At 40.8% G+C, this 21,324-nt stretch overlaps 2 protein-coding genes across 12 annotated transcripts; both read left to right on the forward strand.

Annotated features, from left to right (window-relative positions):
• The first annotated feature begins 298 nt into the window (after positions 1 to 298).
• eif4enif1 (eukaryotic translation initiation factor 4E nuclear import factor 1) lies at positions 299 to 9,770 on the forward strand. Of its 5 annotated transcripts, none has more exons than XM_046851513.1 (19): positions 301 to 451; positions 1,475 to 1,624; positions 1,737 to 1,810; positions 1,981 to 2,105; positions 2,226 to 2,500; positions 3,083 to 3,281; positions 3,409 to 3,569; positions 4,112 to 4,250; positions 4,548 to 4,718; positions 4,817 to 5,091; positions 6,449 to 6,532; positions 6,632 to 6,815; positions 6,940 to 7,025; positions 7,098 to 7,231; positions 7,542 to 7,617; positions 7,779 to 7,899; positions 7,991 to 8,326; positions 8,445 to 8,618; positions 8,768 to 9,770. In XM_046851513.1, exons 2-19 carry the CDS (start codon positions 1,526 to 1,528, stop codon positions 8,962 to 8,964), a joined length of 2,910 nt encoding a protein of 969 aa, XP_046707469.1. In that variant the 5' UTR covers positions 301 to 451; positions 1,475 to 1,525; the 3' UTR covers positions 8,965 to 9,770. The 5 variants fall into 5 exon arrangements, with proteins under 5 accessions (XP_046707461.1, XP_046707452.1, XP_046707444.1 ...); XM_046851521.1 differs by having other exon boundaries at positions 4,817 to 5,046; XM_046851505.1 differs by having other exon boundaries at positions 299 to 640; positions 6,940 to 7,231.
• Positions 9,771 to 11,199: 1,429 nt separating this feature from the next.
• Positions 11,200 to 21,254, forward strand: patz1 (POZ/BTB and AT hook containing zinc finger 1). 7 transcript variants are annotated; one of them, XM_046851548.1, is made up of 7 exons: positions 11,200 to 12,392; positions 12,546 to 13,718; positions 13,851 to 13,914; positions 14,056 to 14,227; positions 17,654 to 17,815; positions 19,174 to 19,353; positions 20,500 to 21,254. In XM_046851548.1, exons 2-7 carry the CDS (start codon positions 12,589 to 12,591, stop codon positions 20,955 to 20,957), a joined length of 2,166 nt encoding a protein of 721 aa, XP_046707504.1. In that variant the 5' UTR covers positions 11,200 to 12,392; positions 12,546 to 12,588; the 3' UTR covers positions 20,958 to 21,254. The 7 variants fall into 7 exon arrangements, with proteins under 7 accessions (XP_046707504.1, XP_046707514.1, XP_046707496.1 ...); XM_046851558.1 differs by having other exon boundaries at positions 11,200 to 12,262; XM_046851540.1 differs by having other exon boundaries at positions 11,201 to 13,718; positions 20,500 to 20,972; positions 21,038 to 21,254.
• Positions 21,255 to 21,324: the final 70 nt, after the last annotated feature.

Here is a 21,324-nt window from a genome sequence, read left to right on the forward strand (position 1 = left end):
ATCGTGATATTCATTGTATTGCTCGAAAAGGGAATAAGTGATTGCGCCCATCACCAGTATACATACACCGGAATCTCATCACCTGGAAAAACCAACCCCTTATTTATTTTTTTGGTCTTTATTAGGTGACCATGTAGAATGCCTGACAAAAAAACAAATTCACGCTTAGTAATTAGAATTAAGCACAATTTCTAGACAAATATATAATCTCCTTTTCCTAAGTAATTATTATGTGCTACTGAGAATTTAAAACATAAAGAAAAAGGTGTATGTATATTTTCGGTTTTCACGTAGGCGGAAGCGGTGTCTATATAATCCTGGATTGGGCCTTTAGTCAGGACCTGTGGTTAGCAGAGGAAAATTGCTGCTGAGCAACTGGAGAGAGACCAAAGAGAGAAAGACCGAGAGAGAGAGAGAGGGCTCGTATTAACAAACTTGTATTGGCCCTGAGGTACAGTGATGGTTCCGGTCAGCCTGCGCTCAAGCGGCTGAACTTAATATCCAGTTGAACCCAAAATAACGCAAACTCCTTGTCGCAGTTTCAGTAGTTCAGCGCGCTTTTTGAGCACATCATAGGCATTAGGGAGCATTCAGTTAGCTAGCCGGCTAAAGGATTGTTTCCGGCATCTAGTAAGTGAAGGTAAAAGCGCAGCAATCTTGCAGTGGGCTCATTGCTTGGTATGTGTTTTTACCTTCGTGTTATGGACGAATGGTTTTGGACACGATAAAATAAACCACTGGTTGTTTGGCTAGCTTGGTTGGAAGCTTCCCTTTGCTAGCTCGTTAACGCTGACTCTAGACGCTTGATGGGCTGTACACTTCATTAGCATCGCGTGGTTTAGTTTCACACAATATATATAAAAATAATATTGTTTAAATCTCATATTGGGCATCAAGCGGGCGCAGGGTCCAGCTAAACCGCCTGGACGTGCCTGTGTGCGACTCTGTCTGGTGTGAAAGTTAGCTAGTTGTAGCATCAGCGGAGTGAGGAGTAACTTGAAGGGTTTTTTGTGTAGAAGCAGGTAAGTTGATGTCGCTCCCAGTAAAGACTCTGTTGCTGTAGTCTTGACTTTTCTCTGTATCCCTTAACTAGCTCTAATATGGTGTTGAGTTAAAGCGCTAAATGCTAACCGCGGATTGCTAGCATCCGGCTGCGCGCACATTGATCTTGTCCACGCAATTAACCCTATCAAGCTAGACTGAACGGATGATTTAGTCCCAACATGCGGGATAGGTGCTGTTCCCCTCACAGGTGAAATGAGCTTGTTTGGAACTGCTCTCGTTGCTTAATCACGCATTGCTCTGCTTAATGACCTGCTGGTGCTGATTAGTCGCATTGATTACACGCCTGATAACGTTTACTGAGTGTCCCGAAATTTCCCACTTAAACAACCCATACTTGCTTTTAATCCTTGAGATGTTTGGCAAATTCTGTTTCTTTAGGCTTAAATCTAACCAACTATTTTGCCTCCAGGTGCTTGGAGTGTCCAAGACAGAAGCTATACTTTGGTCTTCTGCCTCAGTCATGGACAAAGATGCCTGTATAGAGGATCAGGAAAATGGCACTAAAATGACCCACACTGTGAAGACACCTTTACTGACTTCTGCCTATCGATACACCAAGGTTGGATCCTGCTTCTTTCCTAATCAGCCAAGTGAAGCCAGTGTTCTCCACTATCTTGTTTGTGTTCTCTCTTATTCGGATAATCTGAATTAAATTTGTTTTCCTTTCATAGGAGGAGCTTTTGGAAATCAAAGAGCTGCCAATTTCAAACGAAAGACCAGAATGCCTGTCTCAGAAATATGACAGGTGAGTACAACAAATAAGTAAGGCACAGATTCTATTTTCCTTTATTGTATCATTTTTAGATTTTTTGTTTAAAATTTTTGGCTTGCTTTCAGTGTTTGTTTGTTTTTAGGAACCGTCCTAAAATGTAACGCATGCTGTGACTGAAACTAACCTAACTTGAAATTCTTTAGTGACGGGGTGTGGGATCCTGAAAAATGGCACGCGTCGTTGTATCCCTCGGAGTGTGACTTGTCCGTAGAGGGATACAAGAAGGACTATGCTGAGGATAGACCTCCCCTGAAACGTAGAATTGCTGGTAATTTGATGCTTTACTACTGCGATTAGCAAAATTTTAGTTTTACGTGTGCTTGGGGTATAAAATGTTTTCCTAGGATGTAATCCAGGTTTTTAAACGCTTTTTGTGCTGCTGTTCTAGACCCACGAGAGCGTATTAAGGAGGATGATTTGGAGGTAGTTCTTAGTCCCCAGCGTCGCAGTTTTGGAGGTGGCTGCCAAGTGGCACCTGCCGCACTGAATCGGCGTCCTGTCAGCCCCCTTGAGAATAAAGAGAATGAGTCTCTTCGTCTTGGGGGTACACGGCGTATCGGAAGTGGTCGAATCATGGCGGCACGTGGGTTTGAGAGGGATATTCGGATGGACAAAGAAAGGGACCGTGAAAGAGAGCGTGACTTCAAAGACAAGAGATTCAGGGTATTGTTTGAAAATCCTCCCAGCCAAGCCCACAGAAATATGATGCACACACTCTTGGCCTTTGTACATTTTTATGGACATAGTGATGGCTATTTAAACCTCTTCATAGGATATATATATATATATATATATATATATATATATATATATATATATATATATATATATATATATATATATATATATATATATATATATATAAATAAATAAATAAAATTTTAATTACACATGCAGGTAGTCGTCGACTTACGACCACAATTGGGATCGACAGACTGGTCGTAACACGATTTGGTCGTAAGTAGAGTAGGCTATATGTACAGTACTGTTAAATGATGCCGGAAGCTGGTACGCACTGTCGTACGCCGCAGCTAGCGATTGTGGCCGTAAAGTCGAATGGTCGTACGTTGCATAGGTCGTAAGTCGACGACTACCTGTGTCTATAGATAGATATAAAAATATTAGACACACAAGCTGTTAGTTGTTTAATTACTTATTTTATAACCAGTGGCAATAGTGTTGTCTTTTGTGAAAAAAATTTTTTATCTTAATGATTTAATTGATGCGCATTTGCTACTATTACAGAGGGACTTTGGTGACAAAAGAGTGTTTAGTGAGAGGAGGAGAAACGACTCTTATGCTGAAGAGGAGCCTGAATGGTTTTCTGGTGGACCTACAAGCCAGTCAGAGACCATTGAACTTATTGGCTTTGATGATAAAATCTTAGAGGATGATAAACGGAAAACGAAGCGATCAAGAAAGCGGACAGAGTCTATAAAAGAAGGCATGCCAAATTTTTTTTTTTTTTTTTTTTATTAATAACTGTTTGGATTTTACCTTGTATAGAAATGTTATCAATTAACAATGTTTTTATTTATTTTTTCCTTATTGCTTGTTCTTTTCTTGTGCAGTTGAGTGCAATGGTGGTCTTTCAGAAGAGGGACAAGTGATTCGAGAGACGGGAGCTGATCAGGAGGTGCCTCATCCGGACATTCTATCTGAACAAACAGCTGGGGAGTTTGACTTCAATGAGTTTTTTAATCTGGAGAAGACAATGCCTGGCTTGGCTTCGGTAAGATATGGGGAGCACTGCATGCTTAAAAGGGTGATTGGGTTGATCTCACGTGAGGCATTTCTTTTGGGTCTTTTCCTTATTTAAAGTCCACCTATACGGTCAAATGCTTTGTATGCCTGTGCAGCTGCTCTGATTTTGTAATATTTTGTGATTTGATTGGTAATGCATAATGAGATTTCTTTGGCTAAGGTTTTGGTAGGAAGTTGGTCAAGCAGATACAAATTTATGCCCATCACTGATCCAGCTAAGGTTTAGTTTGAATGTCTGCTTAATGTGAATCATTAAGTCAGGACATGGTTTAGAAGCTTTGTACTCCAAGGGCATTGAAGACTTTCAGTTGCTGAATTTTTTTTTGGTTAAGCGTGAACATTTGTGCCCATGGTTTTCAATGAGCTTTTCCCAAAAGCCCACACTTCATTTGTCTTCATTGCTCTAAACCGCCTGCAAGCTCTCATCATGTAAGTGGCATTCTCCCCCAATTTAACCTTTCCTTGTGTATACTGACTTATAATGAAACTCTTACCTGTTCCCTCTTCCAGATGATTGAAGATGTGCTTGGTGAAGGGCCAGTCATGGCCAGCCGGTTCAGCCGCTGGTTCAACAGTAATCAGAGTCCCTCTGGTAGTCGTTCTAGCAGCCTGCGCTCTACCCCACACGATGAGCTTGAGAAACTCGCAGGTAACAGGACATCGTAGCATTTGCATGTGCATTACATTACAATTCTGTGATTACATGATGTCATTAATAGTTCCTTGCTAATACTGTAAGCTTGATGGAAACTTTGGCAGTATAGGCTAAATGGTGGAATGTAGTTATGCAGATTTATTTTTATTTTTTTTTTACCTTGGCAACTGTGGAATTAGGCTGGCTCTATGCCGCAAAAACTCATTTGCCCTAGTCAACATGAATTTGTTTAGATACATTGTAGTTCCCACAAAATAAAGCCTGACTAAATTTTTTTTTTTCCACCTGCAGTTCCCCACGCTAGTTCTCCTAGTCAAGGCCCTACACCCTACTTCACGCCAATTTCCTTGGAAGAGCGGAAAGAGAAGGTAGACATCTTGGAGCTACTCCATAAAGCCAAAATTGACCTTAAGCCTCTTCTCTGCAGCTTAAATGCAAACAAGGCCCATCTCAAGGAGAGCAGTAAGTAATCCTTTTTTTTTTTTTTTTTTTCCCCTCCTCCCCTTTCCAACACGCATTGCACTGTTAAAAACGGATCCTGTCTTGTCCCTCTGTTGTAGCTAATTCTGGGGTAGTGTTGTCTTTGGAGGAGGTAGAGAGTGGCTTAAAGGGGCTCAAGGTCCAGAGTGAACAGCCTCAGCCATCCCGCAGGCAGCTGCAGGCTCAGGGTGGAGGGACTCCTTTCATGGCCGAGCACCTTGAAGAAGCTCTTACAGGGGGCACGGGGGTCATGTCCCGACCCCGTGATCCAGACATGTCTGCGTTCAACAAGTTGGTGAGCTGTATGAAGGCAAGTGGAACCCTGCCCACCCAGCCCAAGGCCAGCTCGAGCAGTGTAAGTGTAACCATGCAGCTTGGTAAGCGTGCATGTGTCTGAGCAGGCTGGTCTGCATCAAGTAAAGCTTGGGAGGGAGTGAGTGCCAGGTAAAATTTCCTTGTGCAATGTGAAAGGCTCATCTGCTTGGGTTTCCCAATTATTGGAGTATGGCAGTGTTTTTGAAAATTTTCACACAGGGTAATTCAAAAGGAGCTTAACTTGTTTACAGCACTACTGTATATAAATATTGTACTTTGTATACAATATTTATACAGTATACAATTGTACTTTGAATATTGTAAATATCTTCAAACGACGACTGAAAACCTACCTCTTCCTGAAATACCTACATTAGCACTTTCCAAGTTTTTAGAATTCGAGTTATATTTATATTAAGTTTGTAATCTTGCGTACCAGTGTAGATTTATTCATTACTAGAGACTCAAAGCACTTTTGTACGTCGCTCTGGATAAGGGCGTCTGCTAAATGCCACAAATGTAAATGTAAATAAGCAAAACTTTTAAACAAGTACAGTTAGATTATCTGTACTGTTGTGTCCTGTTTAACAGAAGAATGTGTACCGTGTTTAATGTAGGCATTGTGTAGATACAGATCTTGTGTAGATTTATTGGCTCCTTTTATATGTATGGAATGAGGTTGGGTGTTTTATTTATATTTACATATTACACACACAAAGCAAATGATCTGACATTGTCAAATTTTAATCTTATTTTGGAAAACATCAAGGAAGATGCAGTAAGCAGGCTTGCTTTAGACATACATTTTTGTGGCCACTAGTTTGAGATTCCCTTACCATCAGTACCTATTGCTTTGCTTATTTCATGAAAAGTTTGAGGTAAATGCATGCAAAAAAGAGAACCCATAGGTGGGTGAATTTGTCCATTTCAAATGAAGTTGGTTGTATTATTGTTTCGAATTGGATTATTGATGGGCATCTGTTTGTACTGAGCATTGCTTGCCTTTTTGGACTGCTTACAAGACAATTATGTTGGGTTTGGCAAGTAGTTTTGTGGTAACTTTATAACTAAATGTTTCTTTAAGATTATTATTTAAATGGAGTTGTCAAACAGGCAGCTGCACAGTTTATAGCAGGCTGTTATGAATGATGTTTGTGTATACATGTATTCACTTGTTTTGGTGAAATGCTGAAATATTTGTTGTATAAATCAAGGTTTTTTTTTGATGGTTGTATTTTGCTTGTATTCTGCAAATGCTGCATTGTGGTCCTAAATGTGTAGTGTTGACTTTTTGGGTCACGTTATTGGTGTGGGAAGCACTGGTGTGGGGAAGCACTGAACCTTGCATGTACGTATATTGGTTGTAAAGCTGATTGTCCTTTCCCTTATATGCACAGCTGCAGCAGTCTGCAGATCCTGCCATCCTGAGCACAATCACTGAGGCTCAGGTACCTGCCATACAGCAGAAGAATATCTTCCAGGTGAGGCATCCAGGATAGATTTGGCTCAGTAGAATGTCACTATTATTAACCATTTCGGAACGGCATTTGCATTGGTCTGTATTGCTCTTTGTGCTATAGGAGTTGTTGGGTGTTCAGGGAGCTCCACGGGCCAGTTCTCCGCTCTTAAGTGGTCTGTTGGCAAACCCTGAAGTGGCACCTGCTTCCGCTCCTGGCCTCTTGCACCACCGTGGATCCTCACCCCCTTTTTTTCCACACAGAGGTCCCATTCAGGATTTTTATGCAGGCATGCAGACAGGAACAGGTAAAATAACAATTGCAGTTTTAATTCAACGTTTTCTTAATACTGGATGTTGGGGTTAATTCTTACCTGCCTGGACTTTTTTTTTTTTTTTTTTCCTCCCCTTAATGAATTATTTACATTTCAGGCTTCCCTGTTGTCACACAACAAATTCTGGGGGACCAAATTTCTGAGATGCACAGAGCTTTAAGTCCAGTCCCCACCCCACAACAGGTAAACATTATTTGTACAATTATCATCATTGTGGAATTATATGGGAATATAGGAATATTTTATGTATTTCAGTTGAGGGCTATGTCCATGGCAATGGAACAGGCAGAATTGGATGCCATGATGTTCCAGCAGGATCTGGCGTTACATGGTCGCCAGTACCAGCAAGTCTACAACAAACATAACCTTGACAAGTCCTTCCGGAACAGGTTGGAACAAATTCTTTCTCCATCAAATATTAGCCAAATGCTATGTCCAGAATGGCATAATGCATGTAATGCACCAGTGTTCTTTTATTTTATATTAATTGAAGGACCACAGTAACCTGGTGAACAAAATAATCTAATGTAAATTTAAAACTTTATGTGCAGATGTTTTTTTTTTTGTTGCTAAAGGTTTGAGACTACATTTCCTGGACATAGTATAGTACAAAACTTATTTCCAGTTTATTAGCAATTTAAGTATGATGCGGAAGATACCCGGTTAATGTCTAATGGCCATTTGTTCCATATTTTGTAGGCAGACTAGGATTAACAGGTCCCCTGGCCCTCATCTGCCAGGCAGGAATTCCCCTGTCACTGCAGTCACTAGTATGGTGAGTTTGATATCTGACCCATTTTTTTAAGTTGTTGAATTAATTTGGATTTTATCTGGGCCATGCAGCAGGTTGTTTGTATTGCAGTTGTCTTTTGTTGAAATTATGTAATGGCGGCAGAATTGCTTGAAATTGAAATGCTAATTAGCCTTTTTCTGCAGCTGTCGCCATCTTTTACTCCAACCTCAGTAATAAAAAAGATGTACGAGTCAAAGGAAAAGACTAAAGATGAACCAATGAGTAGACCAGGAAGCAAAGAGAACACTGCAAACTCACAGGAAGGTAAGGTTGCTTGGTTATCTGCATTGTTTTTGTTTTTTTACATTGAGGAATTTCCTCTGGTTTAAAACCCTTCAAACTGTCTCCCTTATAGACAGTCCCTCCCCCAGCTCCTTCCTTGATGGTGTAGACAGTGGTGTTCCTCAAGCAGGTGGTGCAAAAGCCTGTTCCACCCCTGTATCTGCCCAGAATCGCCATTTAAAGGACGGTGAGCGAGCCAGGCCTAGCGCCACCACAGGGCATCACACTCCTGCTATGCTGTCCCCAGGGTCCTCTTCCTCTTTCCCCAGACCCATTTACCCAGTACCGCTTCTGTCTCACATCCCCATAGTTAGGCCTCCACCACCACAGCTGCATCCTGGTATGGTACAGAGGATGATTGCCCAGGGCATCCAGCCCCAGCAGCTTGGACCTGCACTCCTACAAACCGGTGAGGACTGGTTTTTAACCATTTTATTTGTGTAGTTTAATTTGTTTTAAGTTAAGATTATTTTACCGCCTACGTTTTCACAGTGAAGATGTGTCATATTAGTGGTCTCTCTGAACAGGAATTTTCCCCCAAAGTGTGGATCTGTCCCAGTTGCAAGGTCTGCCTCCTGCTCTCTTAAGCCAGCCTCTGTATCCACTGGGCACTACAGCGCACCCATTAATTCCCCCTAGAGCTGCTGGACCACACATGCAGTTAGCAGTCATGCAGCAGTTCCAACAGCAGCCAAGACCTAGTAAGTACCATGAGTTCTATTTATGCATGTTATTGGTTAACATAAACAAAATATAATATGGAATTTTATGAAAAAGCACTGATTTTTAGATAAGAATTACCCTCTATTTTTTTTTTTAACATTAGGCCGGTTGTGGTTTGTCTCTGCAGATATACATGTGGTGCCCACTGGAACCCCTCAGTCACAGAGCAACAGCACACATCGGACAACTCACTCTCAGCGGCGAGCAGGAAGCCCACCTCTAGGCCTTGCCAAGTGGTTTGGCTCAGACGTTCTACAGCAACCCCTCCCTTCCATGCCTTCTACTAAAGTAATCAGTGTTGATGAACTGGAGTTCCGCCAGTGAGGATCCTGCAGCAAGTCACTGAGTAAAACAAGACCTCTCTTCCTCATGGCCCTGTTTAGTTAAGAGAAAATGTGAACTTTAATTTCTATAATGTACAGGTGTTGGAGCCCTGTGTTTTATATGCTCAGTCATAAAGCTTACAGATGTTAATTGATAGGCCTAGAAGTTAAGAGTCCTGGACTTTTCTTTGGTTTTTTTTTTTGTTTTTTTTTTCCCCTGTTGAAATTGCCTATCAAATTATTTAGGGATTTTTTTTTTTTGTTTATTTGCAGTAAATAATGTATAGGCCAGAATTGTACAGACTATGGTTTTTTCTTTTTTTTTTCTTTCCCTTCCTCCCTGTACATAGCTTTCTTTTGTTTTGCTGTGTGGAAGGTAAAGTATAGGGCCACTGGGGAGTTGCCCCCTACCCTGGCTATCCTTTTTGTCATAAGTAGAGGGGTTCTATAGTTTGCAGTCTTTTTGATTTAGTCTGTGTGGGAATAGACTGCACTGCTATGACTGGTTTTTCGAACAAGAGGGACCCACAGGTGTATGAACAATAATTTCCCACCCAGTACACCAAGAGTAGCTGGAACCCGCTGGAGCTGAGCCCAAGTGGGGCTACAGTATGTATGTGCCTTTTTTCCCCACCTTCTTCCTTTATGCCCTCTCCCCAACTTTCACTTCCTCCCCTACCCGGTCACTGAGAGAAGCACTGCGTTGAATCACGTTTTGTTTTAGGGTGGCAGGGGTTGAATTAAAGGAATTGTGCTACTAAATAAAGAAGCACAATAAAAGGTTCATTAAAAAATCACTTTTGTTCATCTGTGTGTGGATTCTACTTTTAATTGCTGTTGGGGTAATTAGTGCAGTAATTAACATGGATACATGTTCAGTAAAATGTCTAAATATTAAACATGACATTTACTAAACTTATTTCTGGTAATACCCAGATGGGGATTTAAGTCCCTCTCATCACATTCTGACTAAATTGATTCCAGCTGAATAGTGGATAAAAAAAACATACAAAATTGGCTGTCAGTTCTGTGTCTGCCATGTACATTAATAATTTACTGCTTCACTCCTGCATCATTCAATTGCTAAGAGCAACACAAGGAAACAATGTTTGGAATACAGCTGTAGCTAAAATTCTTGGTTACAGAAGATATGTACATTTTCTATGGGAAGATCAGACTATGGTCACTTACAAGTTGGACCCATTATAATAACTGCATGCTTCATCCTATGGGAAAGCTAGATCTTTATTAAGCTGCTGCAGATATTTGTGGTGTGGACTTAATTTTTGTGTTTGCTGTTTAGTACTGTAAGAATAGACTTTAGACTACCAAATTCACTGTTCATTTAAATAGCAACACTGTTAATCATTGCACCAGCACAATGCATAATATCAAGCTAAAGGTTTAGAGGTTCAGGTAATATTTACATTAAACGTGTTCAGGAAACTTATTTAATTTTGTGGCATGGTTGGTTCCAGATGAGCTGGTTTAAATGTCAAAATGGTGCTTCTGTGGGTTAAAAGACCTTGGTGTGAGAGGTCAGGGGAAATTTGTCAATGATTTAAGCTGCTAGGATTAAAATAGTAACTCTGTACATACTATTTACAACAACGGTGAGCAGATTAGCATCTTGGAATGCACAACACAAGCCTTTAACGAGGGTGGGCTCAAACAGCAGAGGACCAAATCAAGTTTCACTTCTGTCAGCCAAGAACAGAAATCTGAGGGTGAAGATAAAAAAACAAGTTGGTGTTTTTGTTTTGTTTGGTTTTGGCATAAAAGATCGAGAGATGGATTGGTCTTGGTGGTAAAAATATGTTGGTTGTAAACAGGTATTTTGTTAAGAACATATGATCTGTTTTCATCCAGGGACTGAATAAGTATTCAGTATGCTAGAAAATGTTAGTTGTATATGTTAAAATGTAAAAAAAAAACAAAAAAAAAGTCTCCAGAATAAGAAAAAATGGTTTAAAAAAGCCCCAACTATACCCGTAAGGAGAGAAATACTTTGACTCCTTAGACTTGCAACAGGTGATTTCTCTAATGTGTGCTTATTACATGTTTGTTAGAATATTAACACAGCCTTATGTTTGGGGCAGCAAGCTAAAATCCCAGCCACTCACCAGAAATTGGACCTGAATAAAATGAAACCATAATAGGAAATGTATACTTCAATAGTGGTCACAGACATTTATTTCTTGGTATGCTGCCAGCTGAAAATCAAAGAAATATTTATCAGCTGGCCATCAGGGCTAGCAAAGCATTTTCTGCTGGCCCAGACTATCAGAATCACTGACTTTCAATTTGAGTTCATATTAAATCAGATTTCATCTGTCACGCATCACTGAGGTCAAAGGGAATTGTCATAAAGCAATCACTGCACAAGTATATTTGTGTGGATTTAATAGCTCTTTTTCTAATTCCATAATGGCTGACATAGGAGAGAAAAGATGGACCTTTGAAGAAAAGCTGGACATTATGAGGAAGCAAAAACAGTTTTTTTTTTTTTCCATTAACCATTTATACTTTTGTATTTTCTTTCCTGTAGAATTTGCAAAAAAGCACAATTACAAATCCCCAGGAACACTGTATAGAAGAAAATGCACAGAAAACTCATTTTATGAGGTTAATATCAATGCTTCTGTTAGAGATGATGTATGCAGCTGTGGCTGCAGTGAAAAGAAACTTGCTGAATTGTTAATTAGTAATGGGATTCATTCTCACTGCATAAGATACCTGTTTTTGATGCAATGCTCTGTTATACCTTATTTCTATATAGTATTGATGGTTTCTGTAGCTGTGGCATCATAATGTTGGTATTTAAGTATATAGGGCTGCGACTGTACAGTTTCTATACAGTTGCATATATGCTTCAAAGCAAAGTATAAACCAGACTTGAGTTTCCTAGGATCATTATCCATGAAATGAATTGAATAATTGAATATGTATACACACAGTTACTGGTGTGTGTGCGCGCGTCAGTGGAAGGGGCTGAAGTGGGCGGGGCTTGAGGTCTTCTATCCGCTCCCGTTCGCTGCGCATTTATTTGTATTTCTACAGTATTATTGCTGTGATGCGCGTGTGTGTGCGTGCGTGCAGCGTGGACAAAGCGTTGGGATCTAATCACTGTCGGCTTTTCGTGTAGCAAATGTAATCGTGTACATTTGGGGGAGGGGAATAAGAGGGGGAGGGGGCTCACTGGAAAACAAGGATGTGAATTCATAGCGGGGGAGGAGGAGGAGGGTCACAAACCAGGAAGATGAACAATATGCAGAATTCAGCAACATGAAAACTGTGGTGTGAGTACAGCTGACACGTGAGCGCAGGTTGAACGCGTCCAGTCGGAATGTCATTAACAATAAGGCGATCTGCTTTTTCTAAATCTATGAAATCAAGCCCGGGAGACATCCCCCTCCCTCCAAAACAGAGGTCAAAGTTCACAGGAAGCTGGGGGGCTGCCATTTTTCCCCTGCTAACATGTTAGATGCTAAAACGCACAGAGGTGGTCGTTGTTGAAAGCGTTTTGTGTTTGTTGTTGTTATTTTTTTAAACCCACAGGGATCTTTTTTTCTTTCTGTGTAGGTTTGTTCGCCTTATCCGTCACATGCGTTAGTTGTCGCGGTTAATGGAAGGCGGCATGGAGAGAAGCGAGCAGCCGTGGAATTCTTCCTATACGTACCAGGTGAGCAAGCACAGCGCCGAGATGCTCCACAACCTGAACAGCCAGAGAAAAGATGGAGGAAGATTCTGCGACGTGATCCTGCGCGTCGGCGAGGAGAGCTTTCCGGCGCACAAGGCGGTGCTGGCGGCGTGCAGCGAGTACTTCGAGTCGGTGTTTAGCTGTCAGGGCGAGGGCGACACCGAGAGCAAAGAGCTCGAGATGCACACGATCAGCCCCAAAGTTTTCCGCGACATTCTCGACTTCGCGTACACGTCGAAGATCGTGGTGCGCCTAGAGTGCTTCCCGGAGCTCATGACCGCCGCCAAGTTCCTGCTCATGCGCTCGGTCATCGAAATCTGCCAGGAGGTGATCAAACAGTCCAACGTGCAGATCCTGGTTCCGCCGTCCCGCGGTGGCGAGCTCAGCTTCCTGTCAAACGCCATGCACGCAGACGCGCCAAACGGCGCCGTGTTTACCAACAGACACAGTCTGGACAGCGACAGTGCAAACGCCCCGCCGCCTATAACCACCAACTCCCACCAGATCGGCCTCCCTGTGTCCCCTTCAGCCTTCACGAACAGCCCGGTGAACGGCGAGGCCTCTCCGAACTCCAAGCGCATCAGAGTACGGCCTAAGAAAGAAGATCCGCCAGCCCCCGGGGTGTACAATAACGGCACGACCGACGAGAATGAAGGTCCTTTTCCTGGTGGTCTTTGTGGCAAAATGCTGAGCGACGCCGTGCAGCTCAGGAACCACGAGGCCCAGCGTGGCTCAGTGGGCGCAGGTGGGGAGTTGGTGGCTGTGGACGTGTCTTTAACGGCTCCACAGCCGCAGAACTGCGTGCAGACGGACGGCAACCGCAAACGGGAGAGGACGAGGCGACACGTGGGCTGCGATCTGTGCGGGAAGGTGTTTAGAGACGTCTATCATCTCAATCGTCACAAGTTGTCCCACTCTGGGGAAAAGCCATACGCGTGTCCTGTGTGCGGCCTGCGGTTCAAGCGCAAAGACAGGATGTCTTACCATGTTCGCTCTCACGATGGAGCCGTGGGTAAACCTTACGTATGCCAGAACTGTGGAAAAGGCTTCTCCAGGTGAGGTCTTCTGAGCTACTAAGGTGGAGTGTTCCTGAGACTTCAGGATACACTCATTGTCAAAAAATAAAAACACCTGTACATGATGTATGTGTTGATGTAAGAATGCCTCTTTTTGTATGTTCTTTGCAGGCCAGATCACTTAAATGGACACATCAAGCAGGTGCACACCACAGAGAGACCTCATAAATGTCAGGTGAGAGAAAGAGACAGCACTTCTCCCTAAGTTTGCATATATACTATAGCAAAATAGTGTCAATACTGTATAGCACATCACCCCAGGATATTGCTTGTCTTATACAATTTGACTGATACGGTTTCCTTGTTGTTCCTGCAGATTTGTAATGCGTCATTTGCAACACGAGACCGTCTGAGGTCTCACCTGGCCTGCCACGAGGACAAAATCCCATGCCAAGTGTGCGGCAAGTACTTAAGGGCTGCTTATATGACAGACCACCTAAAAAAACACAGCGAAGGACCTCACAACTACTGCAGCATATGCAATAAAGGTAATGTTCATAAAAACTAATTACAGATCATTTCTTATCCACTGATCTTTTTTTAAGAATGCACTGCACTGCAATGTTCACTGTTAGAGCCAAAGGAACTAGATACTAGTTGAAATTTGGTTTACTAACTACAAGTGAATGAAAAATTAAGGTATGTTTATATACTTTTCTACACTCAAGGCCTAAGACACCAGACAAGGCAAACAGCAGCAAATGGGTCCTCTGGCAAATTATTGTCAGACAAACTGCATCTTAGATCTCTGATCATTTTCATCTGCAAGATTTGTGTTGTTCGACTATGGTGCAAAAACTTTATAAAGCACAGAAGGCATTAGCAAAGCTGCTTTGAAAACGTTGGAACAATACTTAAGATGCACAACATGGAGAAATTTTCCTTTGTAGCTGGAGCTTTGAGGATATTAATGTGCTTTGGCAGCTGATTTAAGGAGTAACCTGGGAGCCCAGTCCCTGATAAAGGTTTGGAAACACCAAGTCTTTTATTGTTTTTAAGAGACACATGCTCATCCTTTTGTTCATATGCAACAAAATAGGTAAACAAATGGTACGAAGATTTACTTTAACCAAACAAATATATACATTTACAAATATTTCAATTCCTTGGCATGAGTAAAAGCTTTTCCACACTTTTGGCATTTGGACTCTTAGTTTTTCCAAACATTTAGCTAAAATACTTTGCCTTGTGTTTTGTAAAGCTTGCCAAAGGTGTACACATCCCAGAGCTGTTCAATAGGATTCCGGTCCTGTGACTGGAAAGGCCATTCCGTAACAGATAACATTCCTGCCAACGCTTTGCTCTTCAAATAATGCTTATAGAGCTTAGACATATGTTTTGGGTCATTGTCTTGTTGTATAGTGAAGTTGATCCAGATAGAATTCCATGGTGTTGAAGTATGGAATGGTTGCCATGTTGGTGCAGCATTCCTTTTACCTGAAACAAGTCTCAGACCTTCACTGCTCCAAAACATTCCCAGACTAGTAAGCTTCCACCTCTATGTTTGACTGTGGATGTGAGGCATGGGCACAGGGTGTGTCTGGTAACATCATCTCTTATGTTCCCCAACTTATACAAGTTCTTTTGTTAGAGCCAAAAATGTCAAATTTGAACTGATCTGTCCAAGAACTTTGTTATTCGCTGCCCAATTCTTGTATTTCCTTTTTGACTTTACCTAGTTTGTTGCATATAAATAAAGGAGCATGGGTCTCAAAAATGATAAAACATAAGTGTTTCCAGACAGGCACTGTAAATGGTATCAAGTTTTGTGGGTGTGTGTGCGCGTTTTCTACTGTTAACATTTTGTCAGTTATAACCAGATCACCACTTTAACACCCGTCTCTAGACTCTGGTGCCTGACCAGGTTCCTTTCGATACAAACTCCAAATATACACAATCTTTATATGTTAGCTTTGATTGAACAATACTAAATGTCTTCCAGGAAGGTTATTGTTTTAAAACATACCTTGAACTGGGGGTCCCTCCAGGGCCTGTTGCATGTAGACCTACTAAAACACCATCTGTATACCGACTGGAACGCATATCATTGTGAATAAGATAAAAGTAAAAACTTCTGCTCTAACTTCTAATGGAGGCAAATTTGATTATACAGATCTGTGTTTGTGTTATATTTATATATACAGTGTAAAGTTCACACATTTTCATTTAAAACAGACACATTGCTTGTACTTGTATGTGTGACTGTCATGGACCAGTTAGCTTGCATTGTTATCATTTACCCAGCTGATGAAATATAAGGTAACATTAACAAGCAGTATAATTTAGTGTTATGTTGCTGGTGAACAGATGTCTTACTCTGAGTCAGTCTGATGTTCAAACTTGAGGATTGTTTTTCCCTCGACTGTGGCTTTCTGCCCTTTTATATTAACATATTACAAAATAATACTTGGTTAATAGAACACCATAATGAGGGCAGTGGGGGAAGGGTGTGTTGTTGGGATGGCAGGAGCAGATAAGGGTGTTTCCAATGTGCATATTCATTCATATCTATAAATCCTTTTACTTTGTAAAGGGGTGCACTTCCTTGTTTTATTCCCTAGTAGCTTCTTTGGCATTAAACGATAAAAATGACTATTCAGGATTGTCTTTTAATGGTTTAAAAATAAACATGTATGTATGTATGTGTGTATGTTAATGCTAGGTTACTAAAATGCAAGTGGGATGTTGTTAGTTTTAATGGTGTTAAAAATCTTTTTTATATGTATGTGTGTAGATATATATTTCTCATTTTAGAAAAAAAAAACCTATAAATTATAACCCTTCGATTGTATAATTCAGCTTATATATTTTCATGTTAACAATGAAATGAATTGAATGATTTACTAATAGCTAATTCAAGATCGTTGCATATGAAAATAAGTCTAAAGTGGAGAAACAGGATTAAAGTCTTCTTCAGACAGTGCATTTACATCAGTTGTTTAAGATTGCTCATTATACAGCATGTATAAGATGCTTCTTATAAAATCTTGGCTGAATTACTAACAGACTGGTGTGATAACACGATAACTTATAGCTGCTTTTGAAGAAAATCACTACAGACTGCTTACATCATTGGCAAGTGTTTTGTTGATTGTTGCCACTACTGTGTTTTTTTTTTTCTTTTTCGTTTGTTTGTTTTAAGCTGTTTTGTGTCATACTATGGCATATTTTAGTTAGTGGCATGTAGACTTTCAGTGCTCACAGTGAAATTATGCTAATAAAATTTCTGACACATTGATCAATCATAACTAACAACTAGAAATATGCTTTTATGATCAAGTGTAAAGCCAGTTAAAACCCCTGAGCCTGTTATGTTTGGCAAGCAAATTATTAGAGGATAATGTTGTGCACACTAGCTGTAGCAATAGATGCTGCATCATGTGTTTGGCTGCTGACTAGTTTAGTAATGCTGATAACCAAAATAGTTTTGGTATGTTTTGTCAGCCTTGGCTCCTTGAAGAATGTGTTGCTGAGTAGCAGTTACTTTGCTGGCTAGCTATGTGCCAACATTACCTAAATTAAACTACAATTTGTCATTGTTCTTAATGTTTTCTTCATATTTGCATAATATCATTTTGTAAGAGAACATGTGTGATTGTCATTGTGACAACTCCAACTAAAGGCAGGTTTTCAGGAGTACTTTAAAAACATAGACAACTACACCATATCCCTACACTAAACTTTATTGCTGACATCTGCTATATGGATTGACAGTCCATTAGAGACTACTGTACAAAAGCCATTAAGACAAAAAAAAAAAAAAAGGTGGGTTCAAGACCCTTTTCCACATTGATTAAGAATACAGGAGATTCTCATCTCATTGTTAAACAAGTCTCTGCTTGTTCTATTTTTTCCCCTTCTCCTCCTTCTGTTTTTGCTTTTTTTTTTTTTTGTGCTCCTTTTGACGGTCTCAGGTTTTTCCACTGCGTCCTACCTAAAGGTACATGTAAAAACACACCACGGCTCGTCAATGCTCCCTTCCTCCACAGCTCACCAGTTCCCAGAGCCTCGTGACAACGGGCCACAGATGCACAACGGCGCCCCCTACCACTCAGGACGCCAATGCGCAGTGGAAGGCAAGCACGCCTCTGTGTCCCTGCCACTTGCTCGCTCACTCTTTTCACCCTGCTGCTAAATACTGCATCCGCTTGTGTAAACTCACTCGCTCACTCGGCCCATGCTGTCTCACCAGTTTATTACTCCAGCTGATTTCCATCATTCTTCTATCTCATAGTATGATGAGCTTGTTTTTCTGTAGGACTTGTCATATACTTATGTTACGATATATGGTTATAATTACTTACATGCATTATTTAATTTCAGTAGAATGATGGAAATGTGGTTAGAGAAGCTCACATGGTGCTTTTCATCCTGAATCAGGCTTTTTTTTTTGTGATGACTTTTAGAGCTGTTCTGAATTTGTTTATTTCATTTTAATGTTATATAATCGTTGAAGGTGTTGCAGCTGGCGGGGGGGGGATCCAGTGTTTATTTTCCTTCATGTCTGATTCATTATCCATCATATAGAATGAGACATTTTACCTTCTGATTTAAATAATTTTCTGCTGCAATTCAGATGAAAAGGCATGTGGTGTTGACTTGTCTTTTAAAATGTACTTTTGTGAAACTCTTAATTAAATTTGCCCGATCAGTGACTGCTACTGCATGTATCATCATGTACCTTTGCAAACTCTTGAGCTGTATCAGGTACACATTTGAGTAAGGCTGCAGTGTTTGGTGGTTTATTAGACAGAATTAAAAAGTGATCACACTTGCAGCCCTGCTAGCTTTGTCGATTATGGAAGGCTGTTTGTTGCTGTCTAAGTTAGCATGGCAAAGTAATCACATCTGTTGCTTCATGTAATTTTCATCACATGCTGGCTATGCAAGTGTTTTCTTGGCAATCAGTGCATGTTGTAGTCCAATCAGTGGCCCTTGAACAAGGAATTATTGCCTTCAAAATGAGAAACTTGTTTCGTTGTGTTGAGAGGATGGTTGGTGTTTTTAGTTTCTAAGATTTGTGATGAATACTAAAAGAAAATTCTAATTCCAATCTTTCAAATGAGCAGTGGTGGTAGTTACTTTGATGTTCATTTTGATAATGAATATAGAAATTTTGTCACTGGAACTTTTATTCCATGCTGAACAGACAATGATAAAATAACAATCCACCATTCTCAAAAATGTGATTTAAAAAAAAAAAAAAAAAAAAAAATGCCCAATAAAAAAGAGACTATGTTGTTGTAGTAATCAATGATTTGCAATAGGAAAAAAAAATAATTCAGAAGGGCATGGTGAATAAATACAGCAATGGTCTGTACATAAACCAGTGTGAAATTGACTGTTTTGACAGTAAGTGTCCACCCTGGAATCTCTGTCTCTGCTTCTGTTTGTACCCCTTCATGTACTCCTACTCGCCCTCGTTTCGGTGTAGACCTTTGCACCAGTCGCCGGATTCTGATGCCCTTTCCTGAGGCAGAGGGGTGTTTTCGGGGGTTTTCAGGGTCTGCAATTCTCACTCAGCCAGGCCCTCCTGCCCTCGGTGTGCAGCCTGAGCTGTGGGAGCGACATTGTGGCGGAGCACCAGGCCTCCCGTTGCACGCACCTCTCGCAGGTCAGTATGGGCCAGCCGGAGAGGGGCGTAGGGCGAGCCTAATACTGCTCACACAATACAGGACGAGATCTACTGCGCCTCACAGCTCAGTAAATGCCAGTTCCTTGGCATGTTTCAAAAGCAGTTGTAACGGGTATTCTTACAGACTCAACTAGATGGGCATGGACACAGACAGGCAAGCAGAGATGGACAGGTCGAGAAGCAGGAGGACATGGAAAGAGAAGAAATGGCGACGCACATGGAGAGACGCAGAGCATTGACAGAGATAGACAGATGAGATATAAAGACGTTGACTGATGAATGACTGACAGGTGTGCAGACAGAGAGATTGAAGTCCCGACATTCCGTTTATTTGTACAGATATATCAGTATATCACTGGAGCTGCTTCTCTGCTTAGGTAGAGAATTGGAGTTATACATTGTCTAATAGTTTGAGTAATCTTCACTCAGTTTGCAGAAATAACTGATTGATTTTTAAAAAAGAACAAACTGTAAAGCCATTTCACCAACACAACACAGAATAACATAAAAGCTATGCACTACACTGGAGAACATATGGAAGAGAAATGTACTTATTGAAGGGCAACATTTTTTTTTTTCATGAACTTGAGTTGGAATATATAGCTTAGATATATGTGAGCAGTAAAGTGCTATATTGTTTGCACATTCTGTAAATATAGCTGTATTTAAATTTCCAAATGAAAACAGTTTGTATGTGTTATAGTAAAAAGAATGTGTTACATGATGGACTTACAAGAACACCTTATGTAGCTATCATGATGTTTTATTAAAAGCCAGGCTGTTATTTAGACTTTGGCAGGAATTAACTGTTTTTTAACCTAAAAAAAAACCAAACAAAGGCAAATTGGACATTCATGCAATATATTTCTAATATTTATAATTGTTATAACTTTCCTAATTTAACTTCTTTAATACTTCTGGCCAATTTTTCGACTTGCAACTGTGTATTGTTCATGTTTATATATTCTTCTGCTCTTTTGTAAATGGTTATGGTCTATGAATAGTTTATCTCCAGGTCTTGTCTAATGGGAGTTTTAATTTTTTTCTCTCTCTCTCTCTTTCCATGTCCTCATTCCTAAAATGTATTATGGTCTTCACACCAATGTCTCGCTCAATTTCCCTCAGACGGACAGGAAAATGCTGCGAAATGCCCACATCAGGATTCTGAGGGGTCGGGTGCTGCATTCGAAGACCTTTCGAATGGAAATGAGCTTAAACTGGAGCATAAGGCTGAGGACAAGGAGCTTGAGGTGACCTCGCTGATCTTCAACGGCGAGGCCGACAGCACAGCAAACACGCCATGCAGCTCCAAACAGAAGACTGACATGGAGAAAAAGTTTGCTTGTGGCTTATGTGGCCAGACCTTCCGCACTAAATCCTACCTCAACAAGCACCAGCACCGGGTGCACAAGAAAGCCAGTGGGACAGCATCCAGTCTCGGAGATCTGGGCTCTCCATTCTCGCCACAGCAGAACATGTCGCTGCTCGAGTCATTCGGTTTTCAGATTGTCCAGTCAGCTTTTGCCTCATCGCTTGTGGACTCTGAGGTAGGGAGCAATGCTATAGGCTTAGGGGATAAGTAAACACCTAGAGAAAGTAGAACTGCAGTACCCCTCAAAGGGGACATCTGGTTTAGAGCAACTAAACCAGATGTCCCCTTTGAGGAACTGCTGTTCTACTTTTTCTTATCAATGCCATTGTAAAAGATTCTGTATTTTGTGTTGCTTATTGTTGACCTTTAGTCAGTTGATTTAATATTATTGTCACAAGTTTGCCAGTATGTTTTACATTCTTTGTTAACATGAAGCAGCCAATCATTCATGAAGCAACCAAGCATTCAAAATCGCAGTATGTATTAATAAATCATCCCACAGAGTAAACGCAAGTTGGATCATTTTGTGTGGTTAGATGTAAACAAATTCTGGGCACACACATCACTGGAAGGCCCAG

Source organism: Silurus meridionalis, chromosome 1, assembly GCF_014805685.1.
Source record: "Silurus meridionalis isolate SWU-2019-XX chromosome 1, ASM1480568v1, whole genome shotgun sequence".
NCBI classification, from domain to species: domain Eukaryota; kingdom Metazoa; phylum Chordata; class Actinopteri; order Siluriformes; family Siluridae; genus Silurus; species Silurus meridionalis.

Bases quoted from the DNA above. Each gene is read 5' to 3' on its own strand.
- eif4enif1 (XM_046851505.1), top strand. From the start codon at position 1,526: ATGGACAAAGATGCCTGTATAGAGGATCAGGAAAATGGCACTAAAATG. The intron at 7,618-7,778 runs GTGAGTTTGATA...CTTTTTCTGCAG, and splicing joins TCACTGCAGTCACTAGTATG to CTGTCGCCATCTTTTACTCC. The intron at 8,327-8,444 runs GTGAGGACTGGT...CTCTCTGAACAG, and splicing joins ACCTGCACTCCTACAAACCG to GAATTTTCCCCCAAAGTGTG.
- patz1 (XM_046851548.1), top strand. From the start codon at position 12,589: ATGGAAGGCGGCATGGAGAGAAGCGAGCAGCCGTGGAATTCTTCCTAT. The intron at 13,915-14,055 runs GTGAGAGAAAGA...TTGTTCCTGCAG, and splicing joins AGAGACCTCATAAATGTCAG to ATTTGTAATGCGTCATTTGC. The intron at 14,228-17,653 runs GTAATGTTCATA...TGACGGTCTCAG, and splicing joins CTGCAGCATATGCAATAAAG to GTTTTTCCACTGCGTCCTAC.